General features: G+C 40.9%; 1 protein-coding gene across 1 annotated transcript; it reads left to right on the top strand.

The window, feature by feature from the left end:
- Positions 1-8,961: 8,961 nt before the first annotated feature.
- Positions 8,962-12,711, top strand: LOC121024946 (uncharacterized; the record flags this gene model as incomplete). The annotated part of the gene is given in 3 exon segments (XM_040467242.1): positions 8,962-10,284; positions 10,286-12,680; positions 12,683-12,711. Coding segments are annotated over 3 exon segments (3,747 nt in total), but the record flags the coding sequence as incomplete, so codon positions are not given.
- Positions 12,712-27,841: the final 15,130 nt, after the last annotated feature.

Raw genomic sequence — 27,841 nt, 5'->3', positions numbered from 1 at the left:
ATAATGGGAAATATAGACAGCAGTATTTCAGGCCTCCCATACTCACAGTTTGCAGTCTGAGAGATAAAGAAGGCATACCACCAACACCATTGACAAAAATCTCTGGGAAAAACACTGATTGACTCAGTTGGAATAATTTTCATAGCTTGTCTAGTTATTGTGGCCAATAATTAGAAGAATTGGGTACTATTACTGGTGCAGCCTAGGTTATATGAGGAAATTGTCTTATTTCTTTAGGCCTCACCTCACTTGTCAAATGACAGAGTAGAGTTTGACAAAAGGAATTCTGCCAGTTGCATCATCATAAAATGAAGCCCACCGTATCTTAGAACATGGCACACTTGAAAATTTTAGCAACAAAAAATGTCATAAAAAGTAGTTTTATTTTCTAATTATATAATGCACACCACTGAACCCGTTATCTGGCCTGGGAATCAGAACTTTGGCAATAACTAATATCTGCCTTTGTGCTTCTATGCTAGCCCATCACCTGTCCTCCTCTACCTAAGGTAAATACTATCTTGATTTTTACTTTATCATTCCTTTACATTTTAAAATATATATATCTGGCATACTTTCTGTATATATTTAATTTTAGTTGTATTTGAATTTCATAAAAATGCATCATTCTATGCAATCTTCTGGGTCTTGCTTTTTTGCACTGAAAATGTATCTATTCTCCTGATAACAGGTTTTTAATTGTTTCTAGTCTTTTGTTTTTCTTATTGTGACTGTTTTGTTTTACTTTCTTTTTACACCACCCTCCTCTCTATTACAAATAGTGTTGTTATGTATAATTCTGTGATTGTACAAAAAATATTGGGGGGGGTGGTAGGGGCACATGGGTGGCTCAGTTGGTTGAGTGATTTTGGCTCAGATCATGATCCCAGGTTTGTGGGATTAGCTCCCTATTGGGGTCCCGCTGAGCATGGAGCCTGCTTGGGATTCTCTCTCTCTCTCTCTCTCTCTCTCTCCCACTGCCCCTCTTCCTGGCTCATGCTCTCTATAAAATATGTAAATAAGTAAGTAAATAGATAAATACATAGATACATAAATACATAAATAAGAAATATTGGGGGTCATATACCTAGAAGTGTTATTGCTGAGTCATAGTGTATATGAACATTCAATTTTACAAGATAATGGCAAACTGTTTTCCAAAGTGGTCATACCAACTTATATTCTCACCAGCAACATTACCAAGATTCTGTGGGGTCATATCTTCTGGTATTGGAAAATTTTCTCAACATTTTTTCCATTCAAATGAGTATAATATGATATCTCTTTGAGGTTATTATATTATAATTATTATATATTATCATATATTAATATATTATTAATGAAGTAAAGCCTTTCTGTATATATTTATCAGCCATATCCATTTTTCTTATCCTTTGTGAAATGACTTAATATCCTTTCACCTGTTTTTCTGTTTGTGTTTTTTGTTCTTTCCCTATTAATTTATAGGATTTCTGGTGTCAGCCTTTGACAATTATATGTGTTGCAAATACTTTCTCTCAGTGTGTAGGTTGTATTTTTGCTTACATTTCACTATATTTATTTTAATGAAAATAAGTTGTTAACATAGCCAAAATGATTAATGTTTTATTTTATCTTTCACATTTTGATTAATAAATTTTTCACTTATATTAAGGTGATGGCTACTTAAAATTTTTAAAAAATGGTGCTAAAGTTTTCTTTATACATCAAAGCACTTAATTCACCTGGAGATGTTGTTGTTGTTTTGTATATACTTTGAGGTAGGGATTTAATTTTATTTTTTCCGTATGGAAAACTATTTTTTCTAGCTCTATTTATTGGATAATTCATCCTTTTATCACAGATCAGTCCTGACATCACTAACAAATAACAAAGTTTCCATTATGTCCATTATGCGTGGTATACCACCTGCCAATAATTTTAAAACATTGTTTCAAATATATAAAACTTGGATTTCTGTAGATTAGGCATTTACAATAAAAGAAAACATTTCAACATTTTATTTACATGAAAGAAAGAAGGATTCTGTGCACAGTTTCCATCCTATCATTTATCAGATAGGACTGTGCTTTGTAATGTAGCTTCCTGTGAAAGAAGTGATTGAGGCAGAATTTGTGTTACTTTTGTGTTGCTAACCATAGTCAAGTTTATAAGATATTTGGAAGAAACTGAAGAGGAAAATATATTTAACTTTCTTGGAGGTTGTCAGATGGATAGTTCATGAAACTGTTAAAGAAATTCACTGAGCATGGATTTTTTGGGATTAGAAGAGCTCTGAGGGGCTAAATGTTTTGGAGTCCCAAAGTTCATAATATTGTACTTTCTTACTGGTCTGACAAGATATGTGACCACAATGAACTTGAAACATCAGGGAAAAAAGCAAAAGCACTGCTGATACATTCAAAGATGTGTAGGTATTTGAACTGAAAATTAGTGAATTTAGCAGATATTATCTGAAGACTGCATGCATTTCATGCTGTAGAATGGTACTGAACTCATTTTTTTAGTGAAGAATTATTTGTGGGAAGAAAGTTATAATTTCTGAAGACAGTTAAAAGTTTTAATGAGTACAAATCTATGCTTCAAATTTCTTGCAGCTAAGAAAATAAAGTTAAGAGATAGAAGAAGGGTATGTATAGTATGTATTTGCAATACATGATGTATAAGGTGTTCATGTTTTAATATACTAAGGCTACCCCTAAATCCACAAGAAAAAAAAAGAAAAAAAAACATCAATAGAAAAAAACTGCACAAAGAAAATGAAAGGGAAATTTGCAAAGAAAAAATACAAATAGTAAGTATAATCATCAAAATACATTTAATCTCACTAGTAAGATATTAAATATTTTAGAATATAAAGTGCCATTTTCCTCAATCATAATAGCTAAAATTTAAAAGACTGACAAAATCTAGTGTAGCTGAGAGTATGGATAAATAAGAACCCTTTTGAATCATTGGTAGGAGTGAAAATTGGAATAAAGTTTAAATAAGGCAGTTGGGGAAATATTTACAATGCACATGCACTCCGGCCAAATAACCTTAGTGGGATACAATTATCCAGTCTTTGGCTCTCTTGCATTACTGCACATCTTGAGAGTGAGACACTGTCATTTACCCAGGATTATCTCTCCAAGGATGTTGATATATAGTAGAAAGCATAAATAATATCTCCCTCCAAAGCAAAAAAGGTTTTCTTACAACCTAAAATATATAGATAGTATCTTACTCTAGAGCAAAAGACAGGTGTGATTATTGCCCAGTATAAAAGGTTCAGTTTCCTTAAGCTCAAGGTTTCTATGCTGTAAGAGAACCCACTGTGTGTAATGGTATAATCAGGCCCTCTTTTGAGTCACTCTGTGAAACCTGGGGCTTGGGATATTGGCCAAAAAAATGCTGATATTCTGGCTACTGTTAATGTTCTGAATATTAAACTGTCTTCTAATTCTAACCCAGAAGTCTCATATCTTCTACCAACATCCATGAAACTGTAGCATGCTAACATGCTTGCTTTGCAAATACAGTAAAATCTCACTCTTCACCTTTATCATTGGGCATTTTTTGAGGACTTTAACCTAATGTGATATTAGCACAAGAACACAAACACATTTACACACATGGGTTCATGGCAGTCATATATATATATGCAGGTGGAAAAAAATGAAAACAATCTCAATATTCATAGAAAGAAAACTCATTAAGTCATTACATACTATGAGTGGAATACTATAAAGCCAAAAATGCATACATACATAGCCCTATACTTAGTATATGTGAAATATATCTATGACATGTTACATATAAAAAACAGGTTATTGAACACTATTATATTTCCATTTTTTATTAGTAAACACTTCTCTCTCTTTTATTATTTCTCTTTTACATACATACATACATACATTTCTAGATAGATATATATCAGTATGTTAGCAACGGTTAACTCTGAAAAATGGGATTTGAAATAATTGTAATTTTTCCCACTTATCTATATTTTCTTGTTTTTCTAAAATGATCATTGCTATCTGGGTATTTATAAAATAAATAATTCATGTTAATTCTGCAGCTGTCTTCAGAATTTTTATCTCAGGAAGTATCTGAATTATCAGACGTCTGACACATTAGTGAAGCTCTTTCAAAGAGGAACTGATTGAGCTGAAAGCAAACTACACCCACTACTTAGACATAATATTCTTCAAATTTTGGATAGGAGAATATAATTGCACAAATAATACTAAAATTTATGGCTCTGTGGCCAAACTCTGGGTTATGTTTGGGCCCATCTGGCTCTATGAAAGCATATTTTCCCTTATCTAACTACTGATATCACTATTAAGACTATTAGAGATTGCATAACTTATAAACTTGCCAAATCACTACGTTTTCTACATGTAACTAATGAAACACTGTGTGCCAACTATACTCAAATTAAAAACATTTTTAAAAAAGATGATCAGAAATGGAAAACAAGTTTGTGCTAAAAGTAAATTCACCCTTAGTTCCAGAACAACTCCTCTGTTCATAGCACTCTACTCATTGATTTATAACAGTGCACTTTATATGAATACAGTTTGTTAACATAATTTTGAAGATTTATCATTTCTACTAAAATTCACATTTTAAAGTATATAACTTCTAAAATTTACACTTTAAAATATACAAGGGTATAGTTACCAACCAAGAATATATGTAGAGTATATTGATATGTTTTCCTTTTTTCCTAAATTGAAATTCCAAAATTAACATATTAAAAGATTATATAAATATATGGTACTCTAGTATTATAAAACTTCTTTTAAGTTTTTATTTAAATTACAGTTAGTTAACATACAGTGTAATATTAGTTTCATGTATACAATATAGTGATTCAATACTTCCATACAACACCCACTACTCAAGAAACAAGTACACTACTTAATCCCTATCACTTATTACACCTATCCTCTCACCTGCCTCCTTTCTGGTAGTCACCAGTCTGTTCTCTATACTTAAGGGTCTATTTCTTGGTCTGGCTCTCTCTCTCTGTTTTTTGTCTATTTGTTGTGTTGTCTTTTTTCCTAAATTCCACACATGACTGTAAGCATATGGTATTTGTCTTTCTCTGACTTACTTTGCTTAACATAATATTTCCTAGCTCCATCCATGTCATTGCAAAGGTCAAGATTTCACTCTTTTGAGGGCTGAGTAATTTTTTTTTCTGTTTTAATTCATTAATTAATTTATTTTATTTAAATTTCAGTTAGTTAACATAAAATGCAAAACATTGGTTTCAGGAGTAGAATTCAGTGATTCATCACTTACACATAACACCCAGTGCTCATCACAAGTGCCCTCCTTACCACCTATCACCCATCTAGCCCATCTCCCACCCACTTCTCTCCATCAACCCAGTTTGTTCTCTATCACTTCCCAAATGTTCATATGTTTTGTTTTTTAAATTCCACATATGAGTGAAATCATATGATATTTGTCTTTCTTTGATGGACTTATTTCACTTAGCATAATACATTGTAGTTCTATCCACATCATTGCAAATGGCAAGATTTCATTCTTTTTTGATGGCTGAGTAATATTTCATTACATATGTATATGTATATATGTGTATACACACACACACACACACACACACACACACACACACACACCACCTTTATTTTATTCATTCATCAGTCAATGGACATTTGGGTTATCTCCATAGCTGGGCTATTGTTGTTAATGCTGCTATAAACATAAGGGTGCATATACCCCTTCAAATCTGTATTTTTTTTATCCTTTGGGTATATACCTAATAGTGTGATTGCTGGATCACAGGGTAGTTGTATTTTTAGTTTTTTGAGGAACCTCTATACTGTTCTCCAGAGAGGCTGCACCAGTTTGCATTCCCACCAAGAATGCAAGAGTGTTCCCATTCTCAGCATCCTCACCAACACCTGTTGTTTCTTGTGTTGTTAATTTTAGCCATTATGACAGGTGTAAGGTGGTGTACCATTGTGGTTTTGATTTGTGTTTCCCTGATGATGAGTGATGAGCATCTTTTCATGTGTCTGCTAGCCATCTGGATGTCTTCTTTGGAAAAGTGTTTATTCATGTCTTCTTCCCATTTCTTCATTGGATTATTCATTTTTATGGGTGTTGAGTTCTTTATAATTCTTTATAGTTTTTAAGTTCTTTATAGATTTTGGGAGACTGTGGTAGAGACAGGAGAGAAGCATCAAAAGACAAGATTTCAAAAGGGAAGGGCTGGAGAAGGTGCAAGGCCTTAGGACACGTTTACACAGCTGAACGCGGCTGCTGCTCGTAAGGAAAGCTTAGAGCCATTAACATTGCCCAGGGCTGGATCCTCCTTCACATTTGATCCTTCCTAGTGTTATAGAAACCAATTAACTGGAAATTCAACCTTGAAAAGCTAAACCATTAGATTGATTAACACACTTGCTTAGCTGACTTTATGCACGTATTCTTTAGCAATTATCCTAATCAAAAGAAGCTTCATTCTGGGGGCCTCATTCCAACTTGAGTATGAGGACCTTCACTTAACTGCACTTTGTTTGTGGACTCATCTTTTGCGACTCCATCCATACTTCCTGCAACAACTAACCCTTTATCAGATATGTCATTTGCAAGTATCTTCTCCCATTCTGTCAGTTGCCTTTTAGTTTTCTTGATTGTTTCCTTCACTGTGCAGATTTTTTTGTTTGTTTGTTTGTTATTTTTAATCTTGATGAAGTCCCAACAGTTCAAGTTTGCTTTTGTTTCCCTTTCTTTTGGCAAAGTGTCTAATAAGAAGTTGCTCCAGCCAAGGTCAAAGAGGTTGCTGCCTGTGTTCTCCTATAGTATTTTGATGGTTTCTTGTCTCACATTTAGGTTTCTCATCCATTTTGAATTTATTTTTATGTATGGTGTAAGAAAGTGGTCCAGGTTCATTCTTATGCATGTTGCTGTCAAGTTTTCCCAATACCATTTGTCGAATAGGCTATCTTTCTTCCATTGGATATTCTTTACTGCTTTGTTGAAGATTAATTGGCCATATAGTTGTGGGTCCATTTCTGAGTTTTCTATTCTGTTCTTTTGATCTATGGGTCTGGTTTTTTTGCCAGTACTATACTGTCTTGATGACTACAGCTTTGTAATATAGCTTGAAATCCTGAATCCTCCAGTTTTGTTTTTCTTTTTCAGGATTGCTTTGACTATTCAGGGTCTTATGTGACTCCACACAAATTTTAGATTGTATGTTCTAGCTCTATGAAAAATGCTGGTGATATTTTGATAGGAAATGCAATAAATGTGTAGATTGCTTTGGGTAATATAAACATTTAACAATGTTTGTTCTTCCAATCCATGCACATGGAATGTTTTTTTTTTCCATATCTTTGTGTCCTCTTCATTTTATTTCATAAGTTTTCTAGTTTTCAGAGAATAGATCTGAAAGGGTGGGCCTACGCCGGCCGACTCCATCTTGTTCTGTGTCCTTCACCTTGACCACACCTCCTCCCCTTGAGTAAACCCCCCCTCACCTGCCTAACAGGACTTGGACCCTTCCCCAGGACCCTTCCCCAGCCAATCGGCTGAGGCCATAGCCATTACCTCACCAACTGCCCCCAGACCCCAATAAAACCTTTGTCCTTTTGAAACTCGCTCTCTCCCTGGTATCTCACAGCTGCGTCGGTGCAGGTAGGGGATTGAGCTCGAGCTAGCTCGAATAAAGGCTCTTTGCTTTTGCATCGGACTCGGCTCCCTAGTGGTCTTTGGGGATCACGAATTCTGGGCATAACATTTGGGGGCTTATCTGGGATCCCCAAGACCCCCGAGGGACCCCCGACCCGGAGAGCCTAACTGGCTACGGTTAGTGTCTGTTTGTTCTGTCTTTTCTGTGTGAGCTCATTTCTGGAATTCTGGTAGTGCCCGACGCGGTCTAAGTGGACGCATTGGAGGACCACGGGCTGGGAGTTTTGGAAGACATTCCGATTCTCCCTTCTGGAGGGACGTGGGATCCCCTCAAAGGTCTGAGACAAGGCGGGTCGCTCCCGCTGGTCGGCGTGAGGCCGTCGTCTTTGGAGGGACGTGGAATCCCCTCATCGGTTTTGGAGGGACATGGAATCCCCTCAAAGGTCTAAGCTAGCTTGCAGTTTTGCTTCCATGGAGTTGGAAGACTTTCTAGGGGCCCTCTGTTTGTCTGTTTTTGTGTTTCTCTGTTTTGTTCTGTGGACTTACTGGACGGACGTTATGGGACAGACTCAGACTACTCCTCTAAGTATTATGATTGATCACTTTAAGGATGTGAGGGGAAGAGCTAACAACCTCAGTGTGGAAGTCCGAAAGGGTCGGTTGCAGTTTTTTTGTTCTAGCGAGTGGCCAACTTTCAATGTCGGATGGCCACCAGAGGGGACCTTCGACCTCCCTACCATCCACCGAGTCAGGAGTATCATCTCTCAGCCTAAGGCGGGCCATCTTGATCAGCTCCCTTACATTATCACTTGGCAGGACCTTGTAGAAGACCCACCCTCTTGGCTTAAGCCCTTCTTAGCCCCACTCCCTCTGGAGCCAAAACCCATTCTTGCTTTGCAGGAGACAGAGAAGAGGAAAAGTCTTACCCAGCCTTCAGCACCCCTCTACCCTGTCCTACAGGGGGGTACTGAAGAAGAATTAATTTTTCCTCCCTCGTATAACCCCTCTAGGATGCCGGAAGAACACCATCCTCCCCCTCCGGGGGAGGCAGACGCTGTTCCGAGAGCGGGAGGCGGAAACGCTCCAGTGGGAAGCCTGCCCTTTACCAGACAAAGGGCTCAGAGGGAGCAATCTGCCTCCGCCACCAACTCCACTATTCTGCCCCTGCGAGCCACCAGACCCCCAGACGCGGAGGGGAATCAGCCCCATCACTATTGGCCTTTCGCCACTAGTGACCTCTACAATTGGAAAGCTCAGAATCCTAAGTTTTCCGAGAAACTGGCAGGGCTTATTGATTTATTAGACTCTGTTCTTCTTACCCATCAGCCCACGTGGGATGATTGCCAGCAGCTTTTGCAGGTCCTGTTCGCGACTGAAGAAAGAGAAAGAATCCTCAATGGGGCCCGAAAACTAGTTCCGGGCGCAGACAGGAATCCCACCACCAACCAGGCTCAGATAGATGCCTCCTTCCCCTTAACTCAGCCCCAGTGGGATTTCAACATGGCAGAAGGTAAGGAGAGGCTCCGGGTCTACCGCCAGACTCTAATGGGGGGTCTCCGAATGGCTGCTAGAAAGCCAACCAATTTGGCCAAGGTAGGAAATGTACAACAGGGAAAAGATTAATCTCGGGCTGCCTTTTTAGAACGGATCATGGAGGCATTCCGTACCTATACCCCCATGGATCCAGAGGCTCCGGAAAGCAAGGCAGCTGTTATCATGGCCTTTGTAAACCAATCAGCCATAGACATTAGGAGAAAATTACAGAAAATAGATAGACTAGGAGAAAAAAGTCTGCAGGACTTACTGGTGGTAGCCGAAAAGGTATATAATAACCGGGAGCCTCCTGAGGACAAGCAGGCTCACGCCATGGCGGCTGCCAGCAGTAAGGAGACTCGAGACCTGGCCAGAATACTACTAGCTACCACTGCTGACTTCCCATGAGGAACGAGACCGCGTCTCTGGCAGCTGGCAGACGACACAAGAAAAGGTAAAAGAACCACCAAGGGGGGGAAGCAGAGGCTGCAGAAGGATCAGTGCACATACTGCAAGGAGATAGGGTATTGGGCCCGAGATTGTCCAAAAAGAGCTGGCGGGAAGGGAAGCAAGACTGATCGAGTAAAAGTCCTAGAGCTGGATGAACTAAGTGATTAGGGGAGTCGGGGTTCGGACCCTCTCCCCGAACCCAGGGTAACTCTTAAAGTGGAGGGGACCCCTATTGACTTCCTTGTCGACACCGGAGCATAACATTCAGTCCTCTGCACCCCACAAGGAAAACTAGCTAGCAAGAAGTCCTGGGTACAAGGGGCAACTGGTATGAGCCAGTATTCATGGACTACCCAAAGAACAGTAGATTTGGGAACGGGCCGGGTATCCCGCTCTTTTATGGTAATACCAGAATGCCCCTACCCGCTGTTAGGACAGGACTTACTGACCAAGATTGGAGCTCAGATAACTTTCAGACAAGGGGGGCCTCAGGTCACCGATGGCAAGGGCCACCCCATCCAGGTCCTGACCATGAAACTGGAGGATGAATACCTCCTCCACCAGGAGGCGCTCCCGAGAGAGAATAATATAGACAGATGGCTACAAGAATTCCCCTCGGTTTGGGCAGAGACGGGGGGGGGAGGGGATGGGACTAGCCGCGCACAGGACCCCAGTCCTGGTAGAGCTCAAGCCAGGAGAGAGTCCGGTAAGGATCAAACAATACCCCATGTCTCAGGAGGCCTGGAAGGGGATCCAGCCACACATCCGGAGACTACGAAGCCTAGGGATACTAGCTCCTTGCCAGTCTGCCTGGAACACCCCCTTACTGACGGTCAAAAAGCCTCACACAAATGACTACCGACCGGTACAAAACCTGCGGGAAGTAAATAAGAGGGTCGCAGACATACACCCAACTGTTCCCAACCCATATACTCTCTTGAGCTCCTTAGCGCCCTGTAGGGTCTGGTATACTGTACTAGATTTAAAGGACACCTTCTTCAGTCGGCCGCTGGCACCCCAGAGCCAACCCTTGTTCGCCTTCGAGTGGCATGATCCGGAGGAGGGCTACAGTGGGCAACTCACCTGGACACGGCTACCTCAGGGATTCAAAAATTCACCCACCATCTTCGACGAGGCACTACACGAGGACCTGGGTGAGTACAGAAGGGAGCACCCTGGCCTCACCCTTCTACAGTACATAGATGACATCCTGATTGCTGCCGACACGGCCAAAGACTGTGAGCGAGGGACCCAGGACCTGCTGGCTACCCTGGGGGCCTTAGGGTACCGGGCATCCGAGAAGAAGGCTCAGATATGCAGGGAGAGGGTAAGTTACCTGGGATATATCCTGGAGGGTGGACAGCAGCGGTTATCAGAAGCCAGAAAAGAAACTGTTCTAAAGATCCCTACTCCCACCTCCCGAAGAGAAGTGAGGGAATTCCTAGGATCAGCCGGCTACTGCCGCCTCTGGGTTCCAGGTTTTGCTGAGATCGCCAGGCCCCTATATGAAGCTACCAAAGAGGGGAAAACATTTAAATGGGCTGAAAAAGAAGAAACTGCCTTTAATCAGTTAAAAAAGGCCCTCCTAAGTGCCCCAGCCCTGGGCCTACCAGACATTACGAAGCCCTTCCACCTCTTTGTAGATGAACATAAGGGAATAGCAAAAGGGGTTCTAACTCAAGCCTTAGGCCCCTGGAACCTCCCAGTGGCTTACCTGTCTAAGAAACTAGATCCAGTGGCAGCCGGCTGGCTGCCATGCCTAAGAATTATTGCAGCGACAGCACTCCTAGTCAAAGATGCAGACAAACTGACCCTAGGACAGGAGATCTGGATCACGACCCCACACGCCATTGAAGGGGTCCTGAAACAGCCTCCGGATAGATGGATAAGCAATACACGTATGACTCATTACCAGAGCCTCCTACTCAACCCTCCACGAGTGCGGTCCCACCCCAGTGCAGCCCTCAATCTTGCAACCCTGCTGCCCGACCCTGACCTAGGTGCTCCACTACATGACTGTGCAGGAATCCTGGAACAAGTACATGGATTCCGGATGGACCTGACTGATCAGCCCCTCCCCGATGCCGAGGCTACTTGGTTCACGGATGGCAGCAGCTTTGTGCGAGATGGACACAGGTATGCGGGTGCAGCGGTGGTCACCGAAACGGACACCGTATGGGCGGAGGCTCTACCCTCCGGAACGTCAGCCCAGCGAGCAGAGCTCATAGCCCTCACCAAGGCGCTGATGCTGGGAGCTGGAAAACGGCTTAACATCTACACAGACAGCCGTTATGTATTTGCCACAGCTCATATTCATGGGGCAATTTATCAGGAGAGGGGGTTACTGACGGCAGAAGGATGGACTATAAAAAATAAGCAGGAGATACTTAACCTGCTTACGGCCTTATGGCTTCCTGCCAAGCTAGCCATTATCCACTGCCAAGGGCACCAAAAAGCTGATAACCCAGTAGCTAGAGGTAATCGAAAGGCTGACCAGGCAGCCAAGGGAGTAGCCCTTACTCCAGTCCCCACCATGACCATACAACTACCAGACCCGGGAGACCCAGTTTTACCAGACCAGCCCAAATACTCCCAGGAGGAGTTACAGTGGATCAAGAAACTCCCTATGGCCCAGGAGATAAAGGGATGGTGGTATACACCTAACAAGGAGCTCATGTTGCCAGACCAGCTCAGAGTCTCAATATTAGAGCACATGCATTGGTCTACTCACATGGGGGCCTGAAAATTAAAAGACTTAATCCGACATGCCGGAATCAAGATTCACCAACAGGGCACCAAAATAGAGCAAGTTGTATCTGCCTGCAAGTCCTGCCAACTCACCAACGCAAGAGCCACATCAAATAAAAAAGGAACCAGGCTCAGAGGCACCAGACTGGGAGCCCAATGGGAAGTCAACTTCACTGAAGTCAAACCAGGAAAGTATGGTTTTAAATATCTTTTAGTATTTACAGACACCTTCTCCGGCTGGGTGGAGGCATACCCAACCAAGCATGAAATGGCTCAGACGGTGGCTAAGAAGCTACTAGAAGACATCTTACCCAGGTATGGTTTTCCTGCCATGGTAGGATCAGACAATGGACCAGCTTTTATCTCGCAGGTAACACAGGCAGTAGCCAAGGCGGTGGGGGCAAACTGGAAATTACATTGTGCTTATAGGCACCAGAGCTCAGGACAGGTAGAAAGAATGAATAGAACCCTAAAAGAGACCCTTACCAAATTAACCATGGAGACTGGCAGGGACTGGGTGACTCTCCTACCGTACGCCCTTTACCGGGTTAGAAACACTCCTTACACTCTGGGTTTTACTCCCTACAAGATCATGTTTGGCAGGCCACCCCCTGTTATTCCCAGCCTTCGAGCTGAACTTATTGCTGAGTTTAAAGATCAAGAACTTTTTCTTTCCTTGAGCGGGCTCCAGAGGGTGCACGAGGACATTTGGCTGCGCCTCCGTGCCATCTAGGAGGCTGGCCCGATCCTGACACCTCATCAGTACAGGCCTGGAGACTGGGTCTACGTCAAGAAGCACCACCGAGAGACTCTCGAGCCGCGCTGGAAGGGACTCTACATCGTGGTGTTGACAACCCCCACCACTCTCAAGGTAGACGGCATCGCCACCTGGGTCCATCACACCCACGTTAGGCCAGCGGACCCCTCCTCGATCCGGAAGGACGTCGTCTCGCGATGGGCCATCAGTCGGGACCAACACAACCCGCTCAAGCTCAAGCTACAGCGCATTCGACCCGCCTAATATTGGTAACTCTGTTAACTCTGTTTGCCATTGCTCATGCTGCCGGGAGTCCCCACGCCCCCCAAACATCACCTGGCAGATCATAGACACCAGCTCGGGGACAATACTTAATCAGACCTCCCAGAGCCACCCCAGGGACACTTGCTTCCCAGAACTTTGTGTAAACCTCCAAACTCTGTTTCCCTTGTCACCATAAATGCAGCCGGTCCCATGATTGGGTCCCTAAGCTACATGACAAGGGGGGAATGAAAGGGCGGGCCTACGCCGGCTGACTCCATCTTGTTCTGTGTCCTTCACCTTGACCACACCTCCTCCCCTTGAGTAAACCCCCCCCTCACCTGCCTAAAAGGACTTGGACCCTTCCCCAGGACCCTTCCCCAGCCAATCAGCTGAGGCCATAGCCATTACCTCACCAACTGCCCCCAGGCCCCAATAAAACCTTTGTCCTTTTGAAACTCACTCTCTCTCCCTGGTATCTCACAGCTGCGTCGGTGCAGGTAGGGGATTGAGCTCGAGCTAGCTCGAATAAAGGCTCTGCTTTTGCATCGGACTCGGCTCCCTAGTGGTCTTTGGGGATCACGAATTCTGGGCATAACAGATCTTTTACCTCTTAGGTTAGGTTTATTCCTAGATATCCTACTATTTTGGTGCAATTGCAAATGGGATCAATTCCTTTAATTCACTTTCTGTGGCTTCATTATAGCTGTATAGAAATGCAACAGATTTCTGCACACTGATTTTATATCCTGTGACTTTGCTGAATTCATGTGTTAGTTGTAGCAATTTTGTGGTAGAGGCTTTTGGGCTTTCTACATAGAGTATCATGACATGTGCAAGTAGTGAAAGCTTGACTACTTCTTTGCTAATTTGGATGCCTTTTATTTATTTTTGTTGTCTGATGGCTGAGGCTAAGACTTCCAGTAGCGTGTTAAATAGTACTGATGAGAATAGACATCCTTGATTGGTTCCTGACCATAGCAGAAAGACTCTCAGTTCCTCCTCACTGAGGATAATATTAGCTGTGGGTTTTTGTATATGGCCTTTATGATGTTGAGGTGTGTTCCATCTATCCCTACTTTGTTGAGGGTTTTTATCAAGAATGGATGCTGTATTTTGTCGAACGCTTTTTCTAAATCTATTGACAGGATCATATGGTTCTTTTCCTTTCTTTTATTAATGTGGTGTATCATGTTGATTGATTTGTGAATATTGAAGCACCCCTGCAGCCCAGGAATAAATCCCACTTGATTGTGATGTGTGGGGAATAAGTTTAGGAATTTCCTGAGCCTGCATTGATGGATTAACAAAGCATAAAGAATTAGAAAGCAATAGGATGCTCACACCCAAGTTTGGGTAAACAAGATTAGGTAAATAGGTGAATAGGGCTATAGACTGCTGCCAGGCAAAGTTGCCCAGAGCAGAGCTAATTAACAAAAGAATGGTGCCTTGTTGACCCTGAGGCTTGTCTTATCCCCTAGGCTAGCTAAAATAAACAGACACAGTGCTTCACATCTGCTATTAACAACCATCTGCCCAGCACCAGGATTATGTTTTGTATTAACCCAAACTCCTAATCCAGCATATTTTCAAAATCCCCTTTCCCTCATGTCCATGAGTTAATGTTCACACTTTCATCGTCTCTTTGTGCATGTCCATCACCATGTTTGTAAGCTTTCTGATCCAAATAAAAATGGGGAAAGGACCATTAATCGGGGCTCTTGTCTTCTCCTGGACATTAGCCATCTCTTGCATTTTAATCCTGAGTTCCTCTTTCTTGCTAGACAAGAAAGAACTCTAGACCCAGTCTAAGACAGTGATGAATGTTTCTTTTAATTTACTGTTGAATTTCATTTGCTAGTATCTTGTTGAGAATTTTTGCATCCATGTTCATCATGGATATTGGCCTGTAATTCTCCTTTATAGTTGGGTCTTTGGTTTTGGAATCAAGGTAATGCTGACTTCATAGAATGAGTTTGGAAGTTTTTCTTCCATTTTTATTTTTATTTTTTGGATCAGTTTGAGAAGAATATGTATTAACTCTTCTTTAAATGTCTGGTAGAATTCCCCTGGGAAGCCATCTGGTCCAGGACTCTTTTTGGGAGATTTTTTTATTACTTATTCAATTTCTTTGCTGGTTATGGATCTGTTCAAATTTTTCTCTTCCTGTTTCAGTATTGTTAGTTTCTGAGTTTCTAGGAATTTGTTCCTTTCTTCCAGATTGCCCAATTTCTTGGCATATAATTTTTTATAGTATTCTCTTATAATTTTTTTTTTTCCCTATGGTGTTGGTTGTGATCTCTCCTCTTTCACTCGTGTTTTATCTATGTGGATCCTTTCTCTTTTCTTTTTGATAAGTTTGGCTAGGGGTTTATACATTTTATTAATTCTTTCCAAGAATCAGCTCCTAGTTTTGTTAATCTGTTCTACTGTGTTTTGTTTGTTTGTTTGTTTCCATATCATTTATTTCTGCTCTAATCTTTATTATTTCCCTTCTTCTGCTTGATTCAGGCTTTATTTGCTGTTCCTTTAAGTCTACCTCCTTCAGGTGTAAATGTTGTGTATATAGACCTTTATTGATTCTTGAGATAGACCTGAATTGCAATATACTTTCCTCTTAGGACACCCTTATGTTTTCATTTTCATTTTCTTCCATGATTTTTAAAAATTTCCTCTTCAATTTCCTGGGTAACCCATTCATTCATTACTAGGAAATACTTTAACTTCCATGTAATGGAGGACTTTACAAATGTTTTCTTGTGGTTGACTTCAAGTTTCATAGCATTGTGGTCTGAAAATATGCATTGTATTATCTTGAACTTTTTGTACTTCTTGAAGGCTGATTTGTGACCCAGTATGTGATCTATTCTGGAGAATGTTCCATGTGCATTCAAAAAGAATATGTATTCTGCTTTTTTAAAATGAAATGTTCTGAACATATCTGTTAAGTCCATCTGATCCAGTGTGTCTTTCAAAGACATTATTACCTTTTGATTTTCTGCTTAGATGACCTATCCATTGTTGTAAGTGGGGTGTTTAAGTATCCTACAATTATTGCATTATTATCAATGAGTTTCATTATATTTGTTATTAACTGATTTATATATTTGCATACTTTCAAGTCGGGAGCATAAATATTTGCAATTGTTAGATCTTGGTGGATAAACCCCTTAATTATGATATAATGCCCTTCTTTATTGCTTTTTACAGTCTGGTTTAAAATATGTATGGCTACTCTGGCTTTCTTTGGACATCCATAAGCATGATAGATGGTTCTCCATCCCCTCAGATTCTATCTGCAGGTGTCTTTAGGACTAAAATGAGTCTCTTGTAGGTAGTATATAGATGGATCTTGTGTTTTTTTTAATCCTTTCTTATACTTTATGTCTTTTGATTGGAGCATTTATTCCATACATTGAGTGTTATTATTGAAAGGCATGAATTTAGTGCCATTTTGTTACCTGTTAGGGTTGGTGTTTCTGGTGATGCTCTCGGGTTCTTTCTAGTCTTTGTTCCTTTGTTTGTTTGTTTGTTTGTTTGTTTGTTTGTTTTCCCAAAGAGTCCCCCTTAACATTTCTTGAAGGGCTGGTCTAGTGTTCACAAACTCCTTTAGTTTTTATTTGTATTGGAAACTCTTTATCTCTCCTTCTAATCTGAGTGACAGTCTTGCTGGATAGAGTATTCTTGGATGCATGTTTTTGTTTTTTTTTTCCATTCAGCACATTGAATGTATTCTGTCACTCCTTTCTCATTTTTCAAGTTTCTGTAGACAGATCTGCTTTAACCCTGATCTGTCTTCCTTTGTATGTTAAGGACTTTTTTCCCTTACTATTTTTAGGATTCTTTTCTAGTCTATGTATTTTGTGATTTTGACTGTGATATGTCTTAGCAATGACCATATTTTGTTGAATTTAATGGGAGTTCTCTGTACTTTTTGGATTTTTATGTCTGTGTCCTTTTCGAGATGATGGAAGTTTTTAACTATAATTTGCTCACATAAACCTTCTACACCCTTTTTTCTTTCTTCTTCTGGGTCTCCTATGATATGAGTGTTATTACATTTTAATACATCACTGAGGTCCTTATGTCTGCCTTTGTGATCCCTGATCTTTGGTTACCTTTTCTTTTCACCTTTATTATTTTTCATAATTTTATCTTGTATATTGCTAATTTGCTCCTCTGCCTTATCCGTTTCGTGTTTTTATGGCCTCCTTTTAGGATTGTATCTAGGTTATTACATTTTTAATTTTGGTCTGACTATATTTTAGTTCTTTTATCTCTGCATAAAGTGATTCTCTGGTGTCTTACATGCTTTTTTCAAGCTCAGCTTGTACCTTATAATCATTGTTTTAAATTCTAGTTCAAACATCTTATATCTGCATTTATTAAATCCTGGGCCATCATTTCTTCCTGTTCTTTTTTGAGGTGAATTCATCTGTCTTGTCATTGTATGAGAAAAAAAACAACAATGATAAAATTAAATAATTTTTTTAAATTTAAAAAATCAAATAAAGGATGCTAGATGCTAGGTGTGTTTTGGTGCTTGTTAAGAGAATAGTGATAGAAAAAAGAGAAAATAAAAAAGGACATAGAAAAAAACAATAACACAATTAAAAAAGAAAGTATAAAAATAATAATAAAATCTTACAAAATAAAAATATTTGCTTTTTCTTTATCCAAGAAACAAAAGAAAAACATCAACAACAAAAACAAAAACAGAAGCAACAACAAAAATTTACAAACAAGTGAACTAACAAAAATCTCAAACGAAGCTAGTTATAGTTTCCCTAAACCTGAAATATTGCATCACACTATGATCAGTAGACCAAGCTCATGGAAATAATTTGTGTTGGTCTTTTTGGAGGAGCCTGCTGCTCTGATTCTCAGGTCAACTTGCCCTAGTGCAGATGTGCCTGGAGGGAGCAGGGAACAGTGCTTGGTGTGGGAAAGGTTTCTGCTGGTCTTCTGAGGGTGGATGGTGGGGGGTGGGTTTCAGTGCTAGGTGTAAAGCAAGCTTGACTAAGAAAAGCAATGGTTTATATATACAATGGAATACTACTTGGCAGCGATAAAGAATGAAATCTTGCCATTTGTAGCAACATGGATGGAACTGGAGAGTATTAAGCTAAGTGAAATAAATCAGTCAAAAAAAGACAGATACCATATGTTTTCACTCATATGTGGATCCTGAGAAACTTAACAGAGAACCATGAGGGAGGGGAAGGGGGGAAAGTTACAGACAGGGAGGGAGGTAAACCATAAGAGACTCTTAAATACTGAGAACAAACTGAGGGTTGATGGGGGGTGGGAGGGAGGGGAGGGTGGGTGAGGGGTCTTGAGGGCACCTTTTGGGATGAGCACTGGGTGTTATATGGAAACCAATTTGACAATAAATTATATTTAATATAAAAAATAAAATAAAAATAAAATTTAAAAATTAAAAAAAAGAGCAGGGGACATAGGCAAGTTAGGCAGCCAGTGTCCATACTGCACTGCTTCCTACAGGTTATTCTGTATGTATGCTGAAATGGTGCTAGACAGCTCCTTTCCCCCCAGAGAGGTGTCTCCATGAATGCTGCCTCTCCAGGATATGCTCAGAGAAGAGTAAATAATCTCCCTGTCTGTTCCTCATGTATTGTTCATATCACTGTTTCCATGTGGTGTTCCCTCACAGTTGTTTGCCTGCTTTCTTTCCAGGAGCAAGATGGTGCCCTCCACGATTTATCTCAGCCAACACTGCTGACCTTTAAAACTCCAGGCTTTAAGCCCCACTTGTTGACAACTTACCAAAATTCAGCCCCTCTCATTTTCAATTTGCATGGTTTTGGGGAAATGTTCTACTTGTGCATTGCCCTGTGTGCTCCTCTCTCTTCCCTTCTCTGTCACTATAGCTCCCTCCTTTCTGTAGCACCCACAATCCATTTCCTCCCTAAACCGTGTATCTATACTTCCTACCTTCCTCAGTGCAGCCTCTTCTCTCCTTTTAGTTGTGGAGTTTGTTCTGTAAGTCCTCAGGTTGGTTTCTGAGGTATTTAAGATGATTTGATAGATATCTTGTTGTGTTTATGGGACAAGATGAGCCTAGGGTCCTCCTACTTTGCTGTCATCTTCCTCCTTCCCCCGGTGTTGTTGGTGTATATCTGGTATTACCAAACTTCTTATATATTTTTTTAATATACAACATCCTATTTCTTATGCTTTACTTATTATTGTGCTATTCTTTCTGATTAGAGCCTTCCCACTTCTTTTTTTAACTTGGTAAATTGTTAATAAGTTTCAGTTCGGCCATCATCCCTTCCAAAAACCTCACCCTAAATCACCTGTTGTGATCTGCCCTCTTCTCTGTTGCCATAATGACTGTCATAGACTTCTGTTTACTTATTTAACATTTATTGAGAATTCACTATGTGTAAGTAAATGTGCTAGATAATCAGGATATACAAGTGAGCAGCATTAAGCATAACTACTGCCTTCATGGAGTTTACAGTTCATCTTGTCAATTACCACATTAAAATGAAATTAACTATTTTTCTCTCTACCCTTTCTAAATTATAAAATCCTTGATACCAAGGCCTATATATGTATTTACATTAGTACCCTTAGTTCCCAACACTGTCTTGAAATTTAATAGGCACACAAAAAATGTTGTTGAACTCAACTTTCTGATTATACCAAAGTGAAAAATATCCCTTTCAAATCATCTATTTTCTAATCTATCCCTACTTTCTGCTACTGGTCTCTACATCACAAGAATAAGAGAACACATCCAATTGGATGGTTAGGGTAGGGGTAGTAGAGGTTGAAGGGAAAGAAGATATAATTGAGATACATAAAGAGGTTGACCCAAAACTCTTTGTAGCACTTTCTATTTGCTCTGATTTTTCTCCTCACATTATCTCCCTATTATAATATATTTTGAAGGCATATCTTTTCCAACATAATTGAGTTGGAGAAAACGTGTGTGGGTGGGGGGAGAGAAAAAGACAGAAAGGGACAGAGAGAGATTGGGCATCTTCTTAAATTCTGAACCAAATGAGTCTCACATATGAGTCAATATTAAGTAGCACTCATAACATACCTGAGATGTCTACAGTGATGCGTGTACCTAAACCATTAGATGAAATTGGGTCAATATTAAAATAAATTTGGCATTTACACTTCACTTCCATTGTTCTCAAAAAGTTTCAATCCATCCACTTATCTTCTTAGGTTCTAAACTACTAACTTTCACATTATCATTCATGTGGGCTCTTAGTATGGTGTTTTGCCAACTGGTTTTTGGAAATATAAAACAATAATTGCTAAGGTAGCCTTTGCAAGATATTTTACCTAGTAGCATTAGATGCAGTAAGAACCAAGGAATATGTGAAGTTTCCACCATATGTTGCAGTGACTAAATCACAAATCCTTGGCCTGATCTGCTGACTTGATTATCTAGTTACAACTGTTTAGATGATTTAAGGAAATGATAACCTGAATGGATATTTATTATTTAATCTTTCAACCTTCCACCCATTTCTTGCCCCCTGCTGACTCTCTGTTTCAAATGTTATTCCTCTCCTCCTCCATCTCCCTGTCCTCTACACACACACACACACTCACTTTCATTTTCCACAAAAATGTGTTCATTCAAGAAGACATGTCTCCTGTATTTGTCTTCAACAGCTTTTTATTATTTGCAAATGAGAAAAGATAAATTTGTTCATCTTAAAATATGCTTCTTGTCCATTTCACTTCAGTGCTAATCATGTTTTTTACTTCACTCTTGTTCTGTGAAGGAAAAACATAATGCATGCTCCAAATTGTAGCCACCTACAAAATTCCTTTAAATTTAATGTGGTACCAATTAGTTCTTATAGTAAATACGTGTGACTCAGTCTCTATAATGGGAATAAAATGATTTCATTATGCCCCATAGCTTTGCTTTTTAAAAAAATTATTGTAAAGAGGGGAACCTGGGTGGCTCAGTCAGTTAAGCAGCCGACTTCGGCTCAGGTCATGATCTCGCGGTTTGTGAGTTGCAGCCCCGCGGTCAGGCTCTGTGCTGACGGTGCAGAGCCTGGAGCCTGTTTCCGTATCTGTGTCTCCCTCTCTCTCGGCCCCTTCTCTGTTCATGCTGTCTCTCTCTGTCTCAAAAATAAATAAATGTTAAAAAAAATTTTTAAAAAACTATTGTAAAGAGCTAAAGTTAAAATACTGAAAACTAGGGGCACCTGGGTGGCTCAGTTGGTTAAGCGGCCGACTTCGGCTCAGGTCACGATCTCACACTCCGTGAGTTCGAGCCCCGCGTCAGGCTCTGTGCTGACGGCTCAGAGCCTGGAGCCTGTTTCAGATTCTGTGTCTCCCTCTCTCTCTGACCCTCTCCCGTTCATGCTCTGTCTCTCTCTGTCTCAAAAATAAATAAACGTTAAAAAAATAAAATACTGAAAACTAAATTGTATGTTAATCTCACAGTAATTAGAATTTTAATCTAATCGCTTTGGCCATTTTTCTCTCTATGCCAATGTTGTAAAAGCCATTTTGGGAAGATGGCGGCGTAGGAGGACGCTGGGCTCACCTCGCGTCCTGCTGATCACTTAGACTCCACCTACACCTGCCTAAATAACCCAGAAAACCACCAGAGGATTAGCAGAACGGAGTCACTGGAGCCAAGCGCAGACGAGAGGCCCACGGAAGAGGGTAGGAAGGGCGGCGAGGCGGTGCGCGCTCCACGGACTGGCGGGAGGGAGCCGGGGCAGAGGGGCAGCTCGCCTGCCAAGCAGAGCCCCCAAGTCTGGCTTGCAAAAAGTGGAGGGGCCTGACGGACTGTGTTCCGACAGCAAGCGCGACTTAGCGGCTAGGAGGTCATAAGTTAACAGCTCTGCTCAGAAAGCGGGAAGGCTGGAGGACAAAGGGAAGGAAAGCTGCTGAGCCCCCGGACGACAGAGCTCAGTTTGGTGGGGAACAAAGGCGCTGGCCAGCGCCATCTCCCCCGCCCATCCCCCAGGCAAAATCCCAAAGAGAACCAGTTCCTGCCAGGGAACTTGCTCGCTCCGCACAAACACCTAACTCTGCGCTTCTGCTGAGCCAAACCTCCGGCAGCAGATCTGACTCCCACCTGCTGCCACAGGGCCTCTCCTGAAGTGGATCACCTAAGGAGAAGCAAGCTAAGCCTGCCCCTCCTGCCCATGTGCACCTTGCCTACCCACCCCAGCTAAGATGCCAGATCCCCAGCATCACAAGCCTGGCAGTGTGCAAGTAGCCCATACGGGCCACCCCACCCCACAGTGAATCCCGCCCCTAGGAGAGGGGAAGAGAAGGCACACACCAGTCTGACTGTGGCCCCAGCGGTGGGCTGGGGGCAGACATCAGGTCTGACTGCGGCTCCGCCCACCAACTCCAGGTATACACCACAGCACTGGGGAAGTGCCCTGCAGGTCCTCACCACGCCAGGGACTATCCAAAATGACCAAGCGGAAGAATTCCCCTCAGAAGAATCTCCAGGAAATAACAACAGCTAATGAGCTGATCAAAAAGGACTTAAATAATATAACAGAAAGTGAATTTAGAATAATAGTCATAAAATTAATCGCTGGGCTTGAAAACAGTATAGCTGACAGCAGAGAATCTCTTGCTACAGAGATCTAGGGACTAAGGAACAGTCACGAGGAGCTGAAAAACGCTTTAAACGAAATGCATAACAAAATGGAAACCACCACGGCTCGGATTGAAGAGGCAGAGGAGAGAATAGGTGAACTAGAAGATAAAGTTATGGAAAAAGAGGAAGCTGAGAAAAAGAGAGATAAAAAAATCCAGGAGTATGAGGGGAAAATTAGAGAACTAAGTGATACACTAAAAAGAAATAATATACGCATAATTGGTATCCCAGAGGAGGAAGAGAGAGGGAAAGGTGCTGAAGGGGTACTTGAAGAAATAATAGCTGAGAACTTCGCTGAACTGGGGAAGGAAAAAGGCATTGAAATCCAAGAGGCACAGAGAACTCCCTTCAGACGTAACTTGAATCGAAATTCTGCACGACATATCATAGTGAAACTGGCAAAATACAAGGATAAAGAGAAAATTCTGAAAGCAGCAAGGGGTAAACGTGCCCTCACATATAAAGGGAGACCTATAAGACTCGTGACTGATCTCTCTTTTGAAACTTGGCAGGCCAGAAAGAGTTGGCACGAGATTTCCAGTGTGCTAAACAGAAAAAATATGCAGCCGAGAATCCTTTATCCAGCAAGCCTGTCATTTAGAATAGAAGGAGAGATAAAGGTCTTCCCAAACAAACAAAAACTGAAGGAATTTGTCACCACTAAACCAGCCCTACAAGAGATCCTAAGGGGGACCCTGTGAGACAAAGTACCAGAGACATCACTACAAGCATAAAACATACAGACATCACAATGACTCTAAACCCATATCTTTCTATAATAACACTGAATGTAAATGGATTAAATGCACCAACCAAAAGACATAGGGTATCAGAATGGATAAAAAAACAAGACCCATCTATTTGCTGTCTACAAGAGACTCATTTTAGACCTGAGGACACCTTTAGATTGAGAGTGAGGGGATGGAGAACTATTTATCATGCTACTGGAAGCCAAAAGAAAGCTGGAGTAGCCATATTTATATCAGACAAACTAGACTTTCGATTAAAGGCTATAACAAGAGATGAAGAAGGACATTATATAATAGTGACAGGGACTATCCATCAGGAAGAGCTAACAATTATAAATGTCTATGCGCCGAATACCGGAGCGCCCAAATATATAAACAATTGCTCATAAACATAAGCAACCTTATTGATAAGAATGTGGTCATTGCAGGGGACTTTAACACCCCACTTACAGAAATGGATAGATCATCTAGACACACGGTCAATAAAGAAACAAGGGCCCTGAATGAGACATTGGATCAGATGGACTTGACAGATATATTTAGAACTCTGCATCCCAAAGCAACAGAATATACTTTCTTCTCGAGTGCACATGGAACATTCTCCAAGATAGATCATATACTGGGTCACAAAACAGCCCTTCATAAGTTTACAAGAATTGAAATCATACCATGCACACTTTCAGACCACAATGCTATGAAGCTTGAAATCAACCACAGGAAAAAGTCTGGAAAACCTCCAAAAGCATGGAGGTTAAAGTACACCCTACTAACGAATGAGTGGGTCAACCAGGCAATTCGAGAAGAAATTAAAAATATATGGAAACAAACGAAATTGAAAAGGCAACAATCCAAACGCTTTGGGACACAGCGAAGGCAGTCCTGAGAGGAAAATACATTGCAATCCAGGCCTATCTCAAGAAACAAGAAAAATCCCAAATACAAAATCTAACAGCACACCTAAAGGAAATAGAAGCAGAACAGCAAAGGCAGCCTAAACCCAGCAGAAGAAGAGAAATAATAAAGATCAGAGCAGAAATAAACAATATAGAATCTAAAAAAACTGGAGAGCAGATCAACGAAACCAAGAGTTGGTTTTTTGAAAAAATAAACAAAATTGACAAACCTCTAGCCAGGCTTCTCAAAAAGAAACGGGAGATGACCCAAATAGGTAAAATCATGAATGAAAATGGAATGATGACAACCAATCCCTCAGAGATACAAACAATTATCAGGGAATACTATGAAAAATTATATGCCAACAAATTGGACAACCTGGAAGAAATGGACAAATTCCTGAACACCCACACTCTTCCAAAACTCAATCAGGAGGAAATAGAAAGCTTGAACAGACCCATCACCAGCGAAGAAATTGAATCGGTTATCAAAAATCTCCCAACAAATAAGAGTCCAGGACCAGATGGCTTCCCAGGGGAGTTCTACCAGACGTTTAAAGCAGAGATAATACCTATCCTTCTCAAGCTATTCCAAGAAATAGAAAGGGAAGGAAAACTTCCAGACTCATTCTATGAAGCCAGTATTACTTTGATTCCTAAACCAGACAGAGACCCAGTAAAAAAAGAGAACTACAGGCCAATATCCCTGATGAATATGGATGCAAAAATTCTCAATAAGATACTAGCAAATCGAATTCAACGGCATATAAAAAGAATTATTCACCATGATCAAGTGGGATTCATTCCTGGGATGCAGGGCTGGTTCAACATTCGCAAATCAATCAACGTGATACATCACATTAACAAAAAAAAAGAGAAAAACCATATGATCCTGTCAATCGATGCAGAAAAGGCCTTTGACAAAATCCAGCACCCTTTCTTAATAAAAACCCTTGAGAAAGTTGGGATAGAAGGAACATACTTAAAGATCATAAAAGCCATTTATGAAAAGCCCACAGCTAACATCATCCTCAATGGGGAAAAACTGAGAGCTTTTTCGCTGAGATCAGGAACACGACAGGGATGCCCACTCTCACCACTGTTGTTTAACATAGTGCTGGAAGTTCTAGCATCAGCAATCAGACAACAAAAGGAAATCAAAGGCATCAAAATTGGCAAAGATGAAGGCAAGCTTTCGCTTTTTGCAGATGACATGATATTATACATGGAAAATCCGACAGACTCCACCAAAAGTCTGCTAGAACTGATACATGAATTCAGCAAAGTTGCAGGATACAAAATCAATGTACAGAAATCAGTTGCATTCTTATACACTAACAATGAAGTAACAGAAAGACAAATAAGGAAACTGATCCCATTCACAATTGCACCAAGAAGCATAAAATACCTAGGAATCAATCTAACCAAAGATGTAAAGGATCTGTATGCTGAAAACTATAGAAAGCTTATGAAGGTAATTGAAGAAGATTTAAAGAAATGGAAAGACATTCCCTGCTCATGGATTGGAAGAATAAATATTGTCAAAATGTCAATACTACCCAAAGCTATCTACACATTCAATGCAATCCCAATTAAATTGCACCAGCATTCTTCTCGAAACTAGAACAAGCAATCCTAAAATTCATATGGAACCACAAAAGGCCCCGAATAGCCAAAGTAATTTTGAAGAAGAAGACCAAAGCAGGAGGCATCACAATCCCGGATTTAGCCTCTACTACAAAGCTGTCATCATCAAGACAGCATGGTATTGGCACAAAAACAGACACATAGACCAATGGAATAGAATAGAAACCCCAGAACTAGACCCACAAACGTATGGCCAACTCATCTTTGACAAAGCAAGAAAGAACATCCAATGGAAAAAAGACAGTCTCTTTAACAAATGGTGCTGGGAGAACTGGACAGCAACATGCAGAAGGTTGAAACTAGACCACTTTCTCACACCATTCACAAAAATAAACTCAAAATGGATAAAGGACCTGAATGTGAGTCAGGAAACCAACAACACCTTAGAGGAGAAAGCAGGAAAAGACCTCTCTGACCTCAGCCGTAGCAATCTCTTACTCGACACATCCCCAAAGGCAAGGGAATTAAAAGCAAAAGTGAATTACTGGGACCTTATGAAGATAAAAAGCTTCTGCACAGCAAAGGAAACAACCAACAAAACTAAAAGGCAACCAACGGAATGGGAAAAGATATTTGCAAATGACATATCGGACAAAGGGCTAGTATCCAAAATCTATAAAGAGCTCACCAAACTCCACACCCGAAAAGCAAATAACCCAGTGAAGAAATGGGCAGAAAACATGAATAGACACTTCTCTAAAGAAGACATCCGGATGGCCAACAGGCACATGAAAAGATGTTCAGCGTCGCTCCTTATCAGGGAAATACAAATCAAAACCACACTCAGATATCACCTCACGCCAGTCAGAGTGGCCAAAATGAACAAATCAGGAGACTATAGATGCTGGCGAGGATGTGGAGAAACGGGAACCCTCTTGCACTGTTGGTGGGAATGCAAATTGGTGCAGCCGCTCTGGAAAGCAGTGTGGAGGTTCCTCAGAAAATTAAAAATAGACCTACCCTATGACCCAGCAATAGCACTGCTAGGAATTTATCCAAGGGACACAGGAGTACTGATGCATAGGGGCACTTGTACCCCAATGTTCATAGCAGCACTCTCAACAATAGCCAAATTATGGAAAGAGCCTAAATGTCCATCAACTGATGAATGGATAAAGAAATTGTGGTGTATATACACTATGGAATACTACGTGGCAATGAGAAAAAATGAAATATGGCCTTTTGTAGCAACGTGGATGGAACTGGAGAGTGTGATGCTAAGTGAAATAAGCCATACAGAGAAAGACAGATACCATATGGTTTCACTCTTATGTGGATCCTGAGAAACTTAACAGGAACCCATGGGGGAGGGGAAGGAAAAAAAAAAAGAGTTAGAGTGGGAGAGAGCCAAAGTATAAGAGACTGTTGAGAACTGAGAACAAACTAAGGGTTGATGGGGGGTGGGAGGGAGGAGAGGGTGGGTGATGGGTATTGAGGAGGGCACCTTTTGGGATGAGCACTGGGTGTTGTATGGAAACCAATTTGACAATAAATTTCATATATAAAT

Source organism: Herpailurus yagouaroundi, unplaced genomic scaffold, assembly GCF_014898765.1.
Source record: "Herpailurus yagouaroundi ecotype Mexico unplaced genomic scaffold, PumYag 67383, whole genome shotgun sequence".
Classification (NCBI taxonomy): domain Eukaryota; kingdom Metazoa; phylum Chordata; class Mammalia; order Carnivora; family Felidae; genus Herpailurus; species Herpailurus yagouaroundi.
Note: the sequence above shows the minus strand (reverse complement) of the source record. Positions and strands in the feature narration are given on the sequence as shown.